At 33.5% G+C, this 17,688-nt stretch overlaps 1 protein-coding gene across 1 annotated transcript; it reads right to left on the bottom strand.

The window, feature by feature from the left end:
* Window positions 1–11,874: 11,874 nt before the first annotated feature.
* LOC143237493 (uncharacterized) lies at window positions 11,875–15,431 on the bottom strand. Its single transcript, XM_076476823.1, has one exon. It carries the CDS (start codon window positions 15,268–15,270, stop codon window positions 14,809–14,811), a length of 462 nt encoding a protein of 153 aa, XP_076332938.1. The 5' UTR covers window positions 15,271–15,431; the 3' UTR covers window positions 11,875–14,808.
* Between the last annotated feature and the right edge of the window lie 2,257 nt (window positions 15,432–17,688).

Genomic DNA, 17,688 nt, shown 5'->3' with positions numbered 1-17,688 from the left:
TATTTTGGCCAGAAGAAAAACTCACTAAGGAATTTCATGGTATTAACTGGGTTTTAAGAGTGAGGCAGGCGTTGTAGCTGTTATCTTTTCAACATTAACGATGTCAGTATGACAGTGAATTAGAACGTTGTTTTTTTTTTAAGACAATTAGGGCGGTGAACAATGAAGCTTTTATTTCTTAATTAAAAAAGAAAAAAATAGGTTTGATTGACTAACTGAAATAAATAAATATTTTTCGAGTGGAAAATTATGAGTAATCATCCAACGTGTTACGAGTGTACAAGTTTAATGGAAGGGTTTAAAAATAATAGTGTTTTGATTGTATGTTTTGAATTCCGCGCAAAGATACTCAAGTGCTATCTGCGCTAGCCGTCCCTCATTTAGCAGTGTAAGACTAGAGGGAAGGAAGTCATCACCACCTACCGCCAACTGTTGGGCCACTCTTTTACCAACGAATAGTGGGATTGACCGTCATATTATAACGCCCCCACGGCTAATAGGCCGACCATGGTTGGGGTGACGGGGATTTGAACCCTCGACCCTCAGATTACGAGTCGAACGCCTTAACCCACTTGGCCATGACAGGCCGGCGTTATGAGAAGGGTGATCAAAGCAATTAGACTGATTACATGAATCACATCATTAAACACTGCTTGTAGACGAAATATAAAGTGAAGAAAAAGATTTGTAGTGTTAAGAAATGACGGGAAATGAAGATAAACTGGTATAATTTAGTAAGAGGTACAAAAGACATGTATAAAGTTAATGTAAGAAAGATGGAGAGTCACTTTCATGAAGGCCACTAAGAAAACGAAAGACTACAGTACTAGGTCACTAAAACATAGAGAGCAGATACTTAGATACGGGAAGAAATAAGTCAGTGATACAAGCACGTGAGTAACCAGCGATTTCTGTCATGAGGTTACTGCTGACCGAACAGCAAGACGTCTCCACGAACATGTACAAACAACTTTATAATATAAATAATAATTAGTGGTTGACTAATTTGTGAAATGTTAAGATTTTATTATCTGTTAGAATATCTATGAGGGGTTAATCAACTACAAATGTTATTTTATAGACAACACGTATCTTGTAGTGCCATCTGGTGAGCAAGATATGTAAACCAGTTACACAAAATAACTTCAGCCTAGTTTAGTCAAGGTGAACGTCACTTAAAAACTACATGCTACAAATATTTAGCAAACAAGTGAGCAACGATAAGGTAACTAAATCCATGTTGCTTGAATTAATCAGTGATGACTTCATAAACCATAATTTTGCAAAATAAGATTGAGTTGAGCTGGGACCGATTATTTCTCTCTTTGAAACTTAACATCAACCGCTTATTAAAACGTAAAATGAGGTGCAGCCGTTACAAAGGTTTGAATACTTAAAACTTACGTTTACGCCTATATTCATAAAGCTATCCACATATTTCGAAGATAGAATGAGTTAGTAATTTTTTTAAAAATCAGATGTAAGTTTGTGGTGGGATCTGATGGTTAAAGTATGTGTATGTGTATTTTCTCATAGCAAAGCTACATCGGGCTATCTTCTAAGCCCGCCAAGGCGAATCGAACGTTGTAAATCCGTAGACTTACCGCTGTATCAGACCAGTAATTTGCAGGTTGTGGATCCGATTCCATCACCGAACATGCTCACCTTTCAGCTATAAGAAGGTTATAAAATGTCAATCAATCCCTCTATTTGTTGGTAAATATTACTTGGCGGTGGGTTATGTTGACTAGTTTCTTTCTTTATAGTTTATCACTCTAAAACTAATGACAGATAACACAAATAACCGTTGTTGGTAAATATTAGTTGACGGTGGGTGATGTTGACTAGTTTCTTTCTTTATAGTTTATCACTCTAAAACTAATGACAGATAACATAAATAACCGTCAATGACATTGCACTAAATCCATGAAACGAACAAAATATTTGTTAATTCAAACGAATACCTGTACACGGTCACCAGATATCCACAAAATGAAAAGTTTGTTGATCCACCATGCAGAAGGACATATACAGTGATTTGTAAAAAAAATGGAATAAAAGACACAAAACACGGCATCGACGTAAATATGAAAATAAGATAAAATATCTTTATTTGCTGAAACATGAGCAGAAAGAAAGAAACGTAAGTGAGAGGGAATTGAAGACGATGAAAAACACATGATTATTAGCCTGAAGAATTTTATATCGGGAGAAATCTTCCACAACATGTCTTGACTCCTGTAGGATCAGAACTTGGTCTCATTAGAAAGCTCCAAAATTGCATTCACGTTACACATTCTTCTAACAGCCGATCAATCAGATCAGTGTACCAGGATAATGAATTATTCCTCCTCGGTAAGACAAATCCAAAGTGTCCTTCAAGGAGAAGGTCAAGAAAAATACAATTCAACTACCCTAGAAAATATTAGATAAGTTTCTTGACTGGTTAAGTTGCAAAAAGTAGCACTTTGAGTTAAATTTACCAAGTGACCCCTGGTGAGTTTAGAGTGTTTCAAAATACAAAGTTAGAGAATGCCCCCCGCTAGTACAGCAGTAAGTCTACGGATGTACAACGCTAAAATCAGGGATTCGATTCCCCTTGGTGAGCTTAGCAGATAGCCCGATGTGGCTTTGCTATAAGAAAAACACAAACACGCAAAGTTAGAGAAATCGAAAATTTTTTATAAATAATAAATATATATTATGAGAGGGCAGTACATGTATTAATTGCATACTACTGCGGTAGATACTTTCTTTATAATTACAAAAATTCATTGGAAGTGTTTTGGTACTTTGATATTTAATTATTTTCTAAAGTTTTCTCTCCCACGGTAAACAAAAGCTTTAGTTTGTAGATGTGTTTCAAATTTTAAAAAGCGGCATCAACCATGAGTTTTAGATGCTGACACCGTAACCCTAAACTGACAAATAAAAAAAGAGACCACTCTTCAAAATACCTCTATTTGAAAACAACACCTTTTACTGATGTACAGTCTCAATACATTGCCTGAAAACCGTCTTATCACATAAAACATCTTTTGAATATTTAAACTCGTTCCATCTGTGAAGAAAAACTATGTAATTATCTTTTGGTTATAAACTATCGCGCAATTTTAATTTCTTAATTATTTCGTACGTCTTCAATGCTTTAGTTGCAAATATTTATTTCAGATGGCGATAGCAGCCCAAACAACCACGCGTTTAAAAATACACGAAGAATTATCCTTCTGGATAAGCCTGGCATGGTCTGGTGAGTATTGCACTCAACTCGTAATCTGGGAGTAACAGGTTCTTATCCTCGTTATCTGATATATTCGTCCTTTCAGCTGTGGAAGTTATAATGTTTCGGCCAATCCTATTATTCGTTATGAAACAAATATCCCAAATGTTGATGTTGAGTGATGTTCAGTAACTGCTTTCCCTATAATTTGTCACAATTAGGAACGGATAGAACAGATAGCCTTTGTGTAGCTTTGCGTGAAATTCTAAACAAACCAATCTTTCAAATTCCACCACGGCCAAGCATGGTCAGGTATGCTCAATTCGCAATGTGTGGGTTGCAGATTCGAATCTCCATCCTACCAAGCCGTGGGAGCGTTATAATATGACCGTCAATCCCATTACTTCATTAGTGAAAACGTAGTCTAAAAGTTGGCGGTGTATGGCGATGAGTATATGCCTTCCAGTCTTTCACTACTAAATTAAGGACGGCCAGTGTAGATAGCCCGCGTGTAGCTTTGCGCGAAATCCATGACTAACAAATAAACTATACTTCATTCAATGCTCTAAGTATCGTTGGTACGTACGAAAGATTGTGCATTGAAATAGATATAAATAATTTTCACATCTATCGTAGAAAGACTAACTTATATAATTGATAACAAATTCAGAATATGTGTATATCGATAAAAATTAATAAAACTTATCAAAATAAAAAAGAATGTAGCACATGTTTATTTTTGCGCAAAGCTACGCGAGGGCTATCTGCGATAGTCGTCCCTAATTTACCAGCGTAAGACGAGAGGGAAGGCAGCTAGTCATCACCACCCACCGCCAACTCTTAGGCTATTCTTTTACCCACAAATAGTCAGAATGACCGTCACATGAAAACGCACCCACCACTGAAAGAAGAAGCATACTGGGAGTTCGAACCCACGCCCCTCAGAGGGCGGGTCGAGCGCCTTATTCCATCTGACCATACGAGCCCCGACTGGGAGCTGCAGAGACGCTGTTTATATCACCTAACAATTATTGTTTCGGTGTGAAAGAGTAAGTTGGTGATTTATCATTTAAGATATTATACATAAGGATTAGGTCCGTGATTTTTAATGAACATAAAATTAATTATTATTTTAATATCAACTGTTCATAATTAATACTATTCACTTTTTACATTGAATTAACAACTTACTTTGGTTTAAGTTATTATTATATAAGTAGTTAAATTATTAGCTACTTACCAATTTCGTATACACTATACATTATATTATTATAGTTACGTTGCTTTGGTAACGACAGTTTATCTTTATTTTCAGAATATTATTATCCGAAGTAAGCTTTCTACTTTCGCGAGGATTATCATGTTTCCTTTCCTGCTTTTACAAACGTAATTTGTTATTTCCTTTATGTGTTTGTTACACGTGATAGTTAAAAGGACTAAGTGTGTTAGACTTACGACTTATAATGTTTTACATGTGGTTCTATTTGTATTGCATTTCACATTCTTAGCTTTTCGTGAACTATTCTGGTATTTTTTTATTTTTGTATCTTCGTAAATATAATGTTTGTTTCTGCTATGGGAAAATCACTGCTATAAATTCGATGCTGTTTAAATAATGACTTGTGTCGCGTACAGATAGCACTCCCCTGTACGGATAGGTTAATTAGTTTTTTTTGGTCGAAAGACGCACAGGAGGAAAAGAAGCAGCGTGCACGCTATATTGTTTTGAATTTCGCGCAAAGTTACACGAGGGTTATCTGCGCTATCCGTTCCTAATTTAACAGTGTAGGACAAGAGAGAAGGCAGCTATTCACCACCACTCACCGCCAACTGTTGGGCTACTCTTTTATTAACGAATAGTGGGATTGAACATAACATTATAACCCCCTACGGCTGAAATGACGAGCATGTTTGGTGCGACGGAGATTCGAACCCGTGACCCTCAGATTACGAGTCGAACGCCTTAACCCACCTGGCCATGCCGGGCAGTGCATGCTATACTTAGTTCGCGTTTCCAATGCAGTTTTATCTACTACATTACTTTATGCCGAAAGCTAGCGTTTTTGTGTTATCTTGGAAAGTTAGTTATACTATTACGTATATCAACTGTCATTATTTTTGTTTTATTATTATTACGGTGAATGAATACTGTTTCTTCATATCTGACCCTCAGTGGGTTAGCAGTAAATCTGAAGGCACAGATAGCTTTGCTAATAACCAGCCAATCTTCATAACTGAAGGACAGATCTGTTCCATCTATTCCAAAATTCTCCAACTTACCTCAAGGCAACACATATGCACAACGTCGTTTAAAATTATAAACCTAATTCACATAAGCTTCTCTTTGGTTATACTATCCCTAATATCAACACAGTTTGGCTTATAAAAATGTGGATATTTCTTGAAGCTGGGTTTTTTTACTCTTCAAGGTGTTGAATGTTCTGGTATTTGTAGTATTCAAGTGTACTGGTTCCTTCCTAACAGATAAGTTTAAATGTATCCACAAGACGCAGATTCAGGAAATGAACTTCTGAGATCAATTTCGAACACAGAAAGTAGAGGAAAGAAATCAACAGAAGGAAACCCACATTTCAGACACACCGAAGGGGTTGCCACATGCGTGTTGAGGCCTGGGGAAAGAGGTGGTTTCTTCATAACTGACGAAGTCATAGTTCCAAAGCTGTGGTCGCGTTGCTAAGCCGCCTGTTAATGTGACCATGATGAGTTTTTACGTTACAAGGTGGAACAAGTTTTCCGACTGCCATGACATGTCATGACTCATACAATTCATGTCCCTTCATATCAATAATTAAATAAATTATCCTAAAAAGTATGCTTAACACTTATTCAGTTATAATTAATTTGTCTTAAAAAGGATGCTTAACACTAATTCATCAGTTAATTGAATTTCCTTTCTTAACATAACCATATCTTAATTAAAACTTATCCTTTTAATTATGAATCAAGTATTTTCCAATTACATTATACATTATTTAACACAACATGATCCAAATTTTATATATGCATTTACCGTGCATACAATAAATAACCATAGATTTACATCGCCCTAAAAGGGGCAATATGATACAATAATTAAAACTTATAATTTTGTTAATTTGACTTTAAACAACAATTTACATCTTCAATAAAACATTTATTATCTAATAACTCGTTTACTAATTTGAGACAAAATAATTTACAGATGTATTACAAAAGAGGATTTACACATATACTAGGCAGGCTTTCCGCGAAAGTTAAAAACAAAAAACAAACATGCCGACTCTTTCAGCCGTGGGGGCATTATAATGTTACGATCAATCCCACTATTCATTGGTAAAAGAGTAGCCCAAGAGATGGCGGTGGATGGTGTGGGTGATGATGACTAGATGCCCTCACTCTAGTCTTACACTGCTAAATTAGGGTGGCTAGCGCAGATAGCCCTCGTGTAGCTTTGCACGAAATTCAAAACAAACCAAACTATTTACTAAATTTCCTTTGTTTATAAATAAAGATTAAGCTTAGTCTTTTATGCTTAAATTACATACCATAAAAATTAGTTTATAAAAAATCTCTATTTGATACAGATGGCTCATGTTTCGAAGTAAAAGTGTTAATATATCAGGTCATCTCTTAAGTAATGTTCGATTTTAAATTCAGGAAAAATGAAAGGATTACAAACGTTTTTAATGTTATTTAATGAATAGTTATGTTCCATTATTATTAATTTCTTCCTGCCAACGATTCACAAGCTTCTGAATGTAACTTCTATAAAATTCTTAGGATTTGGAGGAAAATAATGTAGAAAGGATAGTTTTGACATCTTTATGTGTTCCAATCTGTTTTCCATCAAGATAGTTCTGCAAACTTCGGAATAGATGATAATCACATGGGGCAAAATCTGGAGAATAAGGAAGATGTGGAAGTTTTTCCAGTCTAGCTCTTCAATCTTTGCAGATGTGATCCTTGCTGTATAGGTCCGTGCATTATCCTGGTGTAACACGACACCTTTACGATTATTCAAAGCAGACCACTTTTCTTTCAATGCAACATTCAAGCGCTTTAACTGTTGACATTAGAAGTCTGATGTAATCGTTACGTTGAGTGGCAGCAACTCAAAGTGGATCACACCAAAATATCCCACCAAACACTTAACAAGATTTTCCTTGTGTGCAGGTCCATTTTGGGCTGTGCTTTAGCCAGTTTACCTACACTGAGCCATTGTCTGCGGGGCTTAACATTTTTATAAAATATCAATTTTTCATCTCCAGTCACTAATCTGTCCAAAAGGATAAGTTACGTTCACGAGAGTGCAGAGAAGTGCAAATGTCCATTCTCGCTCTAAGATTGGCTTCTGTCAAATCATGGGGAACCTCTTTTCCAAGTTTTGACACCTTTCCAAGCTGTTGCAGATGATGGTTAGTTGTTGAATGGGTTGAATTAAGCTTCTGTATTAGTTCAACTGTTACAGCACAATCTTCATCAAGTGCAGCCAGCAGCAAGTCATCATTAAACTCAACCTGAACATGGCGCATCACTTAAGCTGTAGTCACATGATCTAAACTTCTGAAACCACCTTCGACATTTTCTTTCATTGAGAGACTCCGCATCATAAACACCTTGAATGTTTTGTGTAGTTTCTGCTGCACTACTGCCTTTTCTAAATTCGTAAAGTATTATATGTCTAATGTGCTCCTCAGACACATCATTGTTCATAAGGGTTTATTTGATTAATGATCTGAAAAAGTGGAGTTGGGTTAGTTTATTTTATTTGTCTGAACATTTGTATACATGTCCTACTACATATTTTAGTCATTAAAACCTTCTACAAAGACAGGAATGATGATGCACCTTCTGTATTAAATTTTCGTATATTACTTATAGGATGACCTGATATATATGTAACAATCACGTATTTAACAACCTTACTAAAACGTAAAAAATATTCTAATATGCTATTTAAGAAAAATCCTTACTTTATAAAACTGATTTCACTGTTTGAATCTGTTAAAATCCTACGGTGATAACAGTGTTCAAGTATATGTAAAAGTCCGCCTTTGTAAAACATGGGGAAATTATTTTGTCACAAATTAATAAAAGTGTTATTGCATAATAAACGTTTTAATTACGATATAAAACGATGTTTCAAGTATACTTTTTATTATTTTATGATGTTGTCCTTTTTAGAGCTACTTAAATATATAGGCATGCGTTAGATACATCAGATTGAGTAAAATCAAGTTCTTTTAGGACAGGAAACGTAACAGTTTAGTACTGAAAATCTTTAATCACTCGATTAGGTAAGATTTAATTATTGTATTGTAAAAAAACTTAATATATTTTTAGGGCTCTTATCTCTGAAAAACATGAGATAAAGTAACGCGTAAGTTAATTTGTTGCATTGTTTTTGAATTTCGCACAAATCTACTCAACGGTTATCTGCGCTAGCCGTCCCTAATTTAGCAGTGTAAGACTAGAGGGAAGGCAGCTAGTCATCACCACCCACCGCCAACTCTTGGGCTACTCTTTTACCAACGAATAGTGGGATTGACTGCACATTATAACACCCCCACGGCTGGGGGGTGAGCATGTTTGGTGCGACCGGGATTCGAAACCGCGACCCTCGGATTACGAGTCGAACGCCTTAACACGCTTGGCCATGCCGGACCACAATTTTGTTGCATAAACACAAATTAGTAAAATTGTTATCACGTAATAAAAATTTTATTGAAGATGTAAGTTTTTGTATTAAGTCAAATTAGTAGATGTATAAGTTTTAATTATTGTATGATATTGCCCTCTTTAGGGAAATTTAAACATATAGTTGTGTATTATATGCATGATAAAAATGTGTATAATTGTGTTCAGGTTACATTAAATAATATGCCATTTCATTAAAAAACATGCGATCGATAATTAAAAGAATAAGTTTTAATTAACACATCATCCTCTTAGGACAGGAAATTTAACTATTTGATGAATTAGTGTTAAACATCATTTCTGGACAAATTGATTAATTATAAATGATTGTATGAATTGGCGTTAAGTGTCCATTTTAAGACAACTTAATTAATCAATTATTACCATAATGAGACATGGCCACCTATCAAAGCAGTCTAAAAACATGTTCTCAACTTTTAATCAGTGATGTCGAGAAAACCCACTTGTAGAGAAATATATATATGAAAACGGCTCGTTTTTTTTGAAAAATTTTTTTACGTAGAGGACCTTCTTCGGTCATCGTCAGGTTCAAAGAAAGAGAGAGGTAACTGACCGGAAGCTGACCACATGTTTGAAAGGGGTTGTGTAATGAGTGTTGGAATGTAGAAGGCTGTGTTAGATGTTTGATTATATATATTTATTTTATTATATTAATATAGGTATAAAGGCGTTCCTTTATATTGGTTTATTTTGGGTTTAAGTTGTTGTATAAGTAAGGCTTCTTTAATTTTGCGTTTGTTTCTTTATTTAGTATTTGAGTGTTTTCTATGGTTATGTTGTGTTTATTTGACTTGCAGTGTTCGAAAACGTGTGAAGGTGACTTTTTTACGTTCTTTAAATCTGGTTTCCATTTTTCTACTTGTTTCTCCAATATAGAAGTCGTGGCAGTTATCACATTGTATTTTATAAATAATGTTGGTGTGATGTTTGTCAGTGTAGTTTTTACATAGTATAGACCTCAATTTTATTCAAACATGTGGTCAGCTTCCGGTCACTTACCTCTCTCTTTCTTTGTGAACCTGACGATGACCGAAGAAGGTCGAAACGTTGTTCACTCCTCTACGTAAAACATTTTCTCAACCCAAACGAGTCGTTTTTTACACACATGTTCTCAACATGTGACGTATTTGATCAGTCATGGCGGCCTAGCAACGCGTCCCTAACGACACGCCTTCTCATAACAATTACTGAACTATGACCTCGTTATCTTAAATGGTATCATCCCTCTACTTCGACAAGCATGTGGCGCCCTCTTTTAGTGCGGGGTTACTACTATCAATACAATAAACAAATAAAGAGTCTTTATTCACAGAAACTATTTAAGCCTTTACATTTATTTGATCCTTTCACTCTTATTGGCTACTGGGAATAAAACACCTTATTTCGAACAAAATCTGATATAGCGCTTAAATTCAGGCAAAATGTTAAAAGAATAGTCCAGGAGAATTCAGTACAAACAATTCCAACTCATATTAGTTTGTACATTAATCTGTGCCACACCTATAAATGAACTTTGTTCTTCTACAACACCAAAGTGATAAGTTTTTTGACACTGGTAAAATCACTCTTAAGTGAGTCAAAAATTAGTAACTTTTATGACTTTTTGATATTTGGGTAACACAAGTATAGTTCTACACGCAGAACACGCACACAAACATAGAAAGTTGTAACTAAATACAACTGACAGATGTATTCTAAACTAGTAATTACAGGAAGAAATTTGTTACTATTTCATATTTATCACATATTGAAACAGTTTCATCTTTATTCAAGTGGACATTCTCCTTTGTTTAATAGCAACACAGATCAAAATCTCATCTACATCTTTAGAAATATTTCATATCAAACAAGATGCTGAATTGTCTAATATTTCTCCTCGTTTAAAAAATTAGTCATATTTTTAATAATCAAATGAAATATTTACAGTACTGAGCAAAAGTGAAAAACAAGAGAATATTTGGTCATTCTTTCCATTTTATGTGGCTAATCCTTCCATCACACTACACAATGTAAATTTCAACAGTATGTTAATGTTTCACTGATCCCTGTTGACAATTGAATGAACGAGGGTGAGAATACTTATTATTCTTTAGAATTTCCATGTACTTGTATTAAGGATGTGTCATAAGAATTCTGCTTGAATGAACACACTGATCAAATTAAGGATCTGAAAAACTGTCATGTTACCCCATACAGCATCTTAACTAAACAGAAAAAACTAACAAAGAGTATCAGTATATGCTAGAAGAAATCAATTACAGAGAACTCCACAAATAAATTTTGATAAAAACAGTGTTTAACACTATATATTAAGTTTTATTGTCATGACATGGCTCAAAAAACAGAGAATTGTCATTAGAGTTGACAGTTCACATAAAAGCTTCATACAATGCTGGCTTGACTCTCCGACACATGATTATATAGTTAAAATGCTCCCCAAATGTAAGTACACACTAGATCATGAGATTGAAACAGGTAAATTTGAAAATAGGAAAGAAATAGACAAAACACTAAAACTCAATGATACTGACGTTAAGTACCTTCATTCATGCTACCTATAGGACAGATGGAAGACTGTCACCACACCAACGTCAAACATGAAATAAACAACCACGTACCAAATGTAATTAGAGATGGTGTACTGATTTATTTTTCTCAATAATTTAAAGTTCATTGTAAAGTTATATAATTTCTGAAAAGAAACTACTTAAAAAGTACATCATAACAGACTACCATTTTTATATATTATCACAGCAATATATCTCTTATCAGTACTAATACAAGTAATAGATCCTCCTTGTATTTCAAGAATTAGTTTTATTATTTTAGTCCAATTCGATCCTAACACTTACTTCATGATAATGTATCTAGCAAATTGAATAAAGAAAAATTGTTACTTTGGTGATATATTATTCTATTAAAGACTTCTGACCGTCTAGTTTTTAACACATCCTTTATTCTAATGAATAACTTTTACACAATGTTTTAGTAAGGTTAACAAGATACAAGACATTAAGCTTCTGAAAAATAAAACACCACTCTTACAATCCTAATATCATCAGCATTTACAGAAATTTAAATTTGAATTATGCACTTTGAGCATTAAAGAACTTTCTTAAATTATCACAGAGAAAAATAATGATATGATCTTCTCCTAACAGCCAGAACCTATTGATCTGTTTTAATATGAAAACTTTTACTATTTCTAAAAATATATTTTCAACAGTATTGCTTTCTTTTAATGCTATAATATTCAAGTACAAAATCAAATATTCTATGATACATCAATTACACATTTAAAATTTAGGCCCAGATATTACAGAAGTGAGTTTTTGGAATTTCTGTTTTATAAATTGCACCACTGTACAATACACTAATTGTACACATAGATTTTAGTTAAGTACACAAACAAACCTCATGTGTCCTTTTTGTCTCCTGTAGATGGTGGTTCATTTTTTTTCCACCAAAGAAAGCAGAACATACTTTTTAACATTATACAAATACAGCTATTATTCACATGGAAACATTGGTGTTGTTATATTTACTGAAAATATACATCAGTACAGTCAGTTTAAAGTATTTCTAAAATGCTAGCAACTACTTGGAGTATAAACTGTTTTGTTAAAATGTATCTACAAATCATTAAACATACTAAGAGTAAAATATTAACAGTTTCTAAGCATAAATAGAAATAAAAAAATTAATTCAGGCTGTAGTTAACCTTCTACAGTTTACAAATATTTCTTCACTAAATATGCACAAATTCTGTACAATACTGTACAAAAGTGGAATATTTGATCATGCATGATTTAAAAAAACTTTATTTTGCCCTGAGACAGAAGGAAGTCTATCACTGATCTCAAACATGAGATAAACGATCATGTACCAAATGACAGACAAGTGTCCAGATCTACACTATTAAGGTGACTCAATAAGTCGTCACCTGACTTGGTGAAGTGAAGAGCAGACCACAGAGTCCACGTTTCCACACTGATTTTTCCAAGCCCATTCCCTTGGCTGTGGTTTTGCTATAGTATACAGAAACAGTGTGTATCTTGTTAATCTATTCATGTGCATCACTAATTAGGTGACAAGGCATTTGGCTACCTTAAGAGAGTCATAGTTATATGTGAGACAGATGTACACTTTATCTTTTTTTATACTGAGAACATAAAATTAAAATAATAAGTCATTTCATCAATATGATCAGTTCTTCACCAACCAATATAATTAACCTAAGCTATTGCTATTTTTATTCATACATCAGTCAAATATTTTAATTATTCTAAACTACCAGCATATCATCAGTTCAAACATCCCATAAACTTATGATTTAACATAGAAGTATTTCTATTAAAGAATAATGACATAAAAAACTATTTCTTAGTAAAGATTTCTGAATCAAAAACAGAGTAGGAAAAATAAACTTTCCAGAAATAGTGAACTTCGTCTCTACACTGTAGTATGTATAACACACATACATATGTGTGTTTCTGTATGCAAATGAATTAAGCAGATGGGTTGTTTATTTACCAAATTAATCATATACTGTAATAAAAGAAATCTCACAAAGTTGCTATACAAAAATTTAATACATCCTAGTAAGGTAGACCTTTGCAACTTACTCCAATACAAGATATTAAATATTCAGCTAGTGAAGGATAAAGATCAGGAACCACAGTATGTAAAAAAAAATATATATATATATATATATCAAGCCTATGTTATCAAAGTTAAATACTGTATTAATGGCTTTTTGACTAATATTTTTTACTGAAAGAAATACACACTAATAAAGAACTTCAGTTTGGAAAATAAGCTAGCTTTAACACTCGATGTAATTTGTTTTTGAATACATCTATCTTAATACTTTTACACAAACTAAAGTAAAGAAACAATAAGTCACCTTAAAATTTAATAATCAAAATTTGAAAAATGTTAGGTTTATAAAATAAAAACAATTAAGTACTGAAGACGAGAAAGCACTTGAAGACAACTAAAATCCAGTATAATGAAACAGTAAGTTTGAGGGTTATAAACTAATTTTGCCTCAATATTGTTATTCCTTTTTATGTATAAAAATCAAAAATACAGTAACAGAAAGAATAACTCTTACCTGTTCCAAAAAGCATTGCAAATTTTGAAACTTTAATAATTCCCAATGTTCCTTTAAATCAAAAGTATAAAATGTTTTAACCAAAATAGAAATCACAATATCTTTATGATACAACTGTACATGTATATATTGATAACTAATAATGAACTTGAATTATTTGCTACTTTTCAAAAACTGTTCTTAATAATAGTTTCAGAACTTAATATTCATACCTCTCAAACACGAAACATCAAAATTCAATTCCTCTCACTGAATTTATATAAAAATCATACAACTAAATATGAAACCTTTTACATATAAATGAAATTTAAAAAGCATATTTCCTCAACACACAAAATACCATTATTACATTTACAGTAATATTAAGAGAGATGCTCAGCTTTTCTGTTTAGCTTAACAAATTGTATCACATCATCAATCTTAAATTAGAATAAACACAAGCTGGGTATGACATTCACAAACATGAAAAACTTCCATATAGATAAACCAAAGAAATTTCATGGCCTTAACCAGCATGCATTGTACTAGTACAGTATTATATCATGTATATAATCCTACATTTTGGAATTTATCCATTCAAATGACTTTTCTAAAACTTATTTTATAACACTAATAAGCTATCTCATCTAAATTAAAAGCACACTTTAAATGGAGTACTCTCTGCAATATTTTTATTGTAATGAAGTAATTAATTACTTATTACAACAAACATATTTACATATTGTTGAAATAAGCAACTTGATATTACGCTCAACTACTCAGTATCAAGTGGATGTTCTTCTTCCTTGGTAGATAAAGAAACAGGAGTGTGAATAGCATGGGCAATTTTTATCCACTGCGCTGCCTTTACAAATTTGTCGTTTTGCGACGGAATTTGATCCCAGTTCCAGTACGTCAGTTTTCGAAAGTGGCCAGTCATTCGAAATCTTTTGTCAGGCTCATCAGTTACTATTTTGTCAACATTCTTCACAACAACGCCAACATAACCTTCCGGGAGTTGAATTTCCTTTCCATGCAATGGACGACCACGAAAAGATGACTTTAGAATTCCTGCATTATTTTCATCAGGTTCAATACATGACGTGAAAAAGTTGGAAACTAGTGCTGGACCACTGCATTTTATATGGCACGGCATAGAGTGACAAACAACATCATCACTGCATGGATATTTATTTTTCCACCCTTGAACTTCTATACTACTACTGTAAGCAGACATTTTGTTAAACTAACCGCGTGGTATTATAGCGCCATCTTTAGAAATAAGTCGTTTTATTCGCCATTAGGTCGAAACGTTGTTCGCTCCTCTACGTAAAAAATTTTCTCAACCCAAACGAACCGTTTTTACATATATATTTTTCTCTACAAATGGGTTTTCTCGACATCAGTTAATATTCTCAATGTTCGAAAGTGGGAGTGGATCACTGGGTTATATATATGTTTCAAGCGCGCATGACGTCATAGTAAGCACCCACAAGCATAATTTTTAAAGTAAAGACGTGTGTGTTTTCTAATAGCAAAGCCACATAGGGCTATTTGCTGTAAAGTAAAGACAAAGCATTACTTTCATATTATATTAATATTAATTCTACTAATATGACGTTGCCCATTCGAACCTATTAAACTTCGGGGATTGAATTGCCCAACCAGCGATCTCTCAGTAGTCGCTTATGTTTATATATTTAACGATTCTGCCTTGAGCAGTTGGGCCGGAGTATGAACACAAACGTAAAGGATTTATTATTATATATTTATTTTAATATCGATGTGGGTTTCAGTTAAATGTATATTCAATGTAACTTATACTGTTAAATGTGTATTGCAAAATTTCTGTCTATTCACCAAATTTATACAAAATTCTCGAATATAAGAATCAACAATATACGTCTTACTAACGCCCTAGCGTATTGTCAATTACTATTAGACCAACTGAAATTTTTAGAACCTCGCCGAAAGTTTACAAATCAGTATGCGGAGAGACAATATATATTGTTGGTTTACTAAAATTAGTATATTATAAGAAAGGTATAACTGTGACAAACACTTATTAATCGGAAAGTTTTCCACTAATACAGCGGTAAGTCTACGGATTTACAACGCCTAAAATCAGGCGTTCAATTCCCCTCGGTGGGCTCAGCAGATAGCCCAGTATGGCTTTGTTATAAGAAAAACACACATTAATCGGAAAACTATAGATAATTGACGAGGAACGTTTATAGCTTTCGAATATTATAAAATATTGAGCTTCAGTGAATTCATATTGGACATCAATATTTTTTACGAAAATATTATATTATCTCAGTGAAAAATTAACTTGTAAACGACGTGAGACCAGACAAGAATATAGGGCTAGCTAGCTACACATTACGTGAACTGTTCTGATATCAATTTGAAAACCCCACATAGCCAGGTGGTTAAGGCACGCAACTCGTAATCTGAGGGCGCGGATTCGAATCCCCGTGGCACCAAACATGTTCGCCCTTTCAGCCATGAGAACGTTATAATGTGACGGTCAATACCACTATTCGTTGGTAAAAGAGTAGCCTGAGAGTTGGTGGTGAGTGGTGATGACTAACTGCCTTCCCTCCAGTCTTACACTGCTAAATTAGGGACGGCTAGCGCAGATAGCCCTCGTGTGGCTTTGCGCGAAATTCAAAAACAAACAATCAACTCGAAATTAACTCTCTCATAGTAAACCGTCGATAAAATATTCAGTTCTGAACCAGATAGAAGACTCAATATTGTTCGTAAATTTGTAAAACCTTTCTATATAAATGGTTATTTGTAACAACTATTTGTAATAACCGTTATTATAAACTGTAGTACTGTTTGTATATTGAAATATATTTGTGTTGAGAAAGAAAATTGTGTGTATTAATCTTGTTGTCAAATGTTATATATTTGATACATATCTACATTCAATTAGCTTCTAAATTTAAATTTAACTCAGTTCCAGCCTATTTGAAATCGTAATATGTAACATAATAAATTGGAAGCTTGTCCAATACATATTATAATACATAACAAGTATCTGCCACTGAAACTGTATGAGAAATAAGCTTATTACATACACAATCTGCACATTGAACTTAATCTAACGCTGAGTTTATGTTCGAATATAATCTATTGATAATTGCAAGTACTGACTGGACTGTTTTGTTACTGTTAGATTCATATATATTTGTGCAATTGTAACTTTATTCAGCAAAGCAATGTAACAATCGCTAAATATTATAAAGATGACAAACAAATTCGTAAAACCATATATTTTTAGGTACCTGAAACAAAAAATACAATATATTAAGAATGGAGATGTTACGATTCTTTTATCAGCGAGCAATTGGAAAAAAAACCAAAAAAACACTTGTTTTTAACGACACGTTTCTGGTGTTTATTATAATACAATTCAATTACGTCGATATATTACATATAACGTGTTTTAAATCTTTTATATTGCGTTTTGTTTTTCTTTATTTCAATTTAGCATTCAGTGGCACAGCGGCATGTCTGAGGACTCATACATCTATGAACCGTGTGGCGATGCCCGTGATGGGCAGAGCACACACAGATAGCTTTGTGTAGCGTTGTGTTCAACTGCAAACAAAACAAACTCCCTCACGATCACGAAAGTGGTAAT

Source organism: Tachypleus tridentatus, chromosome 13 (assembly GCF_004210375.1).
Source record: "Tachypleus tridentatus isolate NWPU-2018 chromosome 13, ASM421037v1, whole genome shotgun sequence".
NCBI lineage: Eukaryota > Metazoa > Arthropoda > Merostomata > Xiphosura > Limulidae > Tachypleus > Tachypleus tridentatus.
Note: the sequence above shows the minus strand (reverse complement) of the source record. Positions and strands in the feature narration are given on the sequence as shown.

Bases quoted from the DNA above. Each gene is read 5' to 3' on its own strand.
- LOC143237493 (XM_076476823.1), bottom strand. From the start codon at position 15,270: ATGTCTGCTTACAGTAGTAGTATAGAAGTTCAAGGGTGGAAAAATAAA.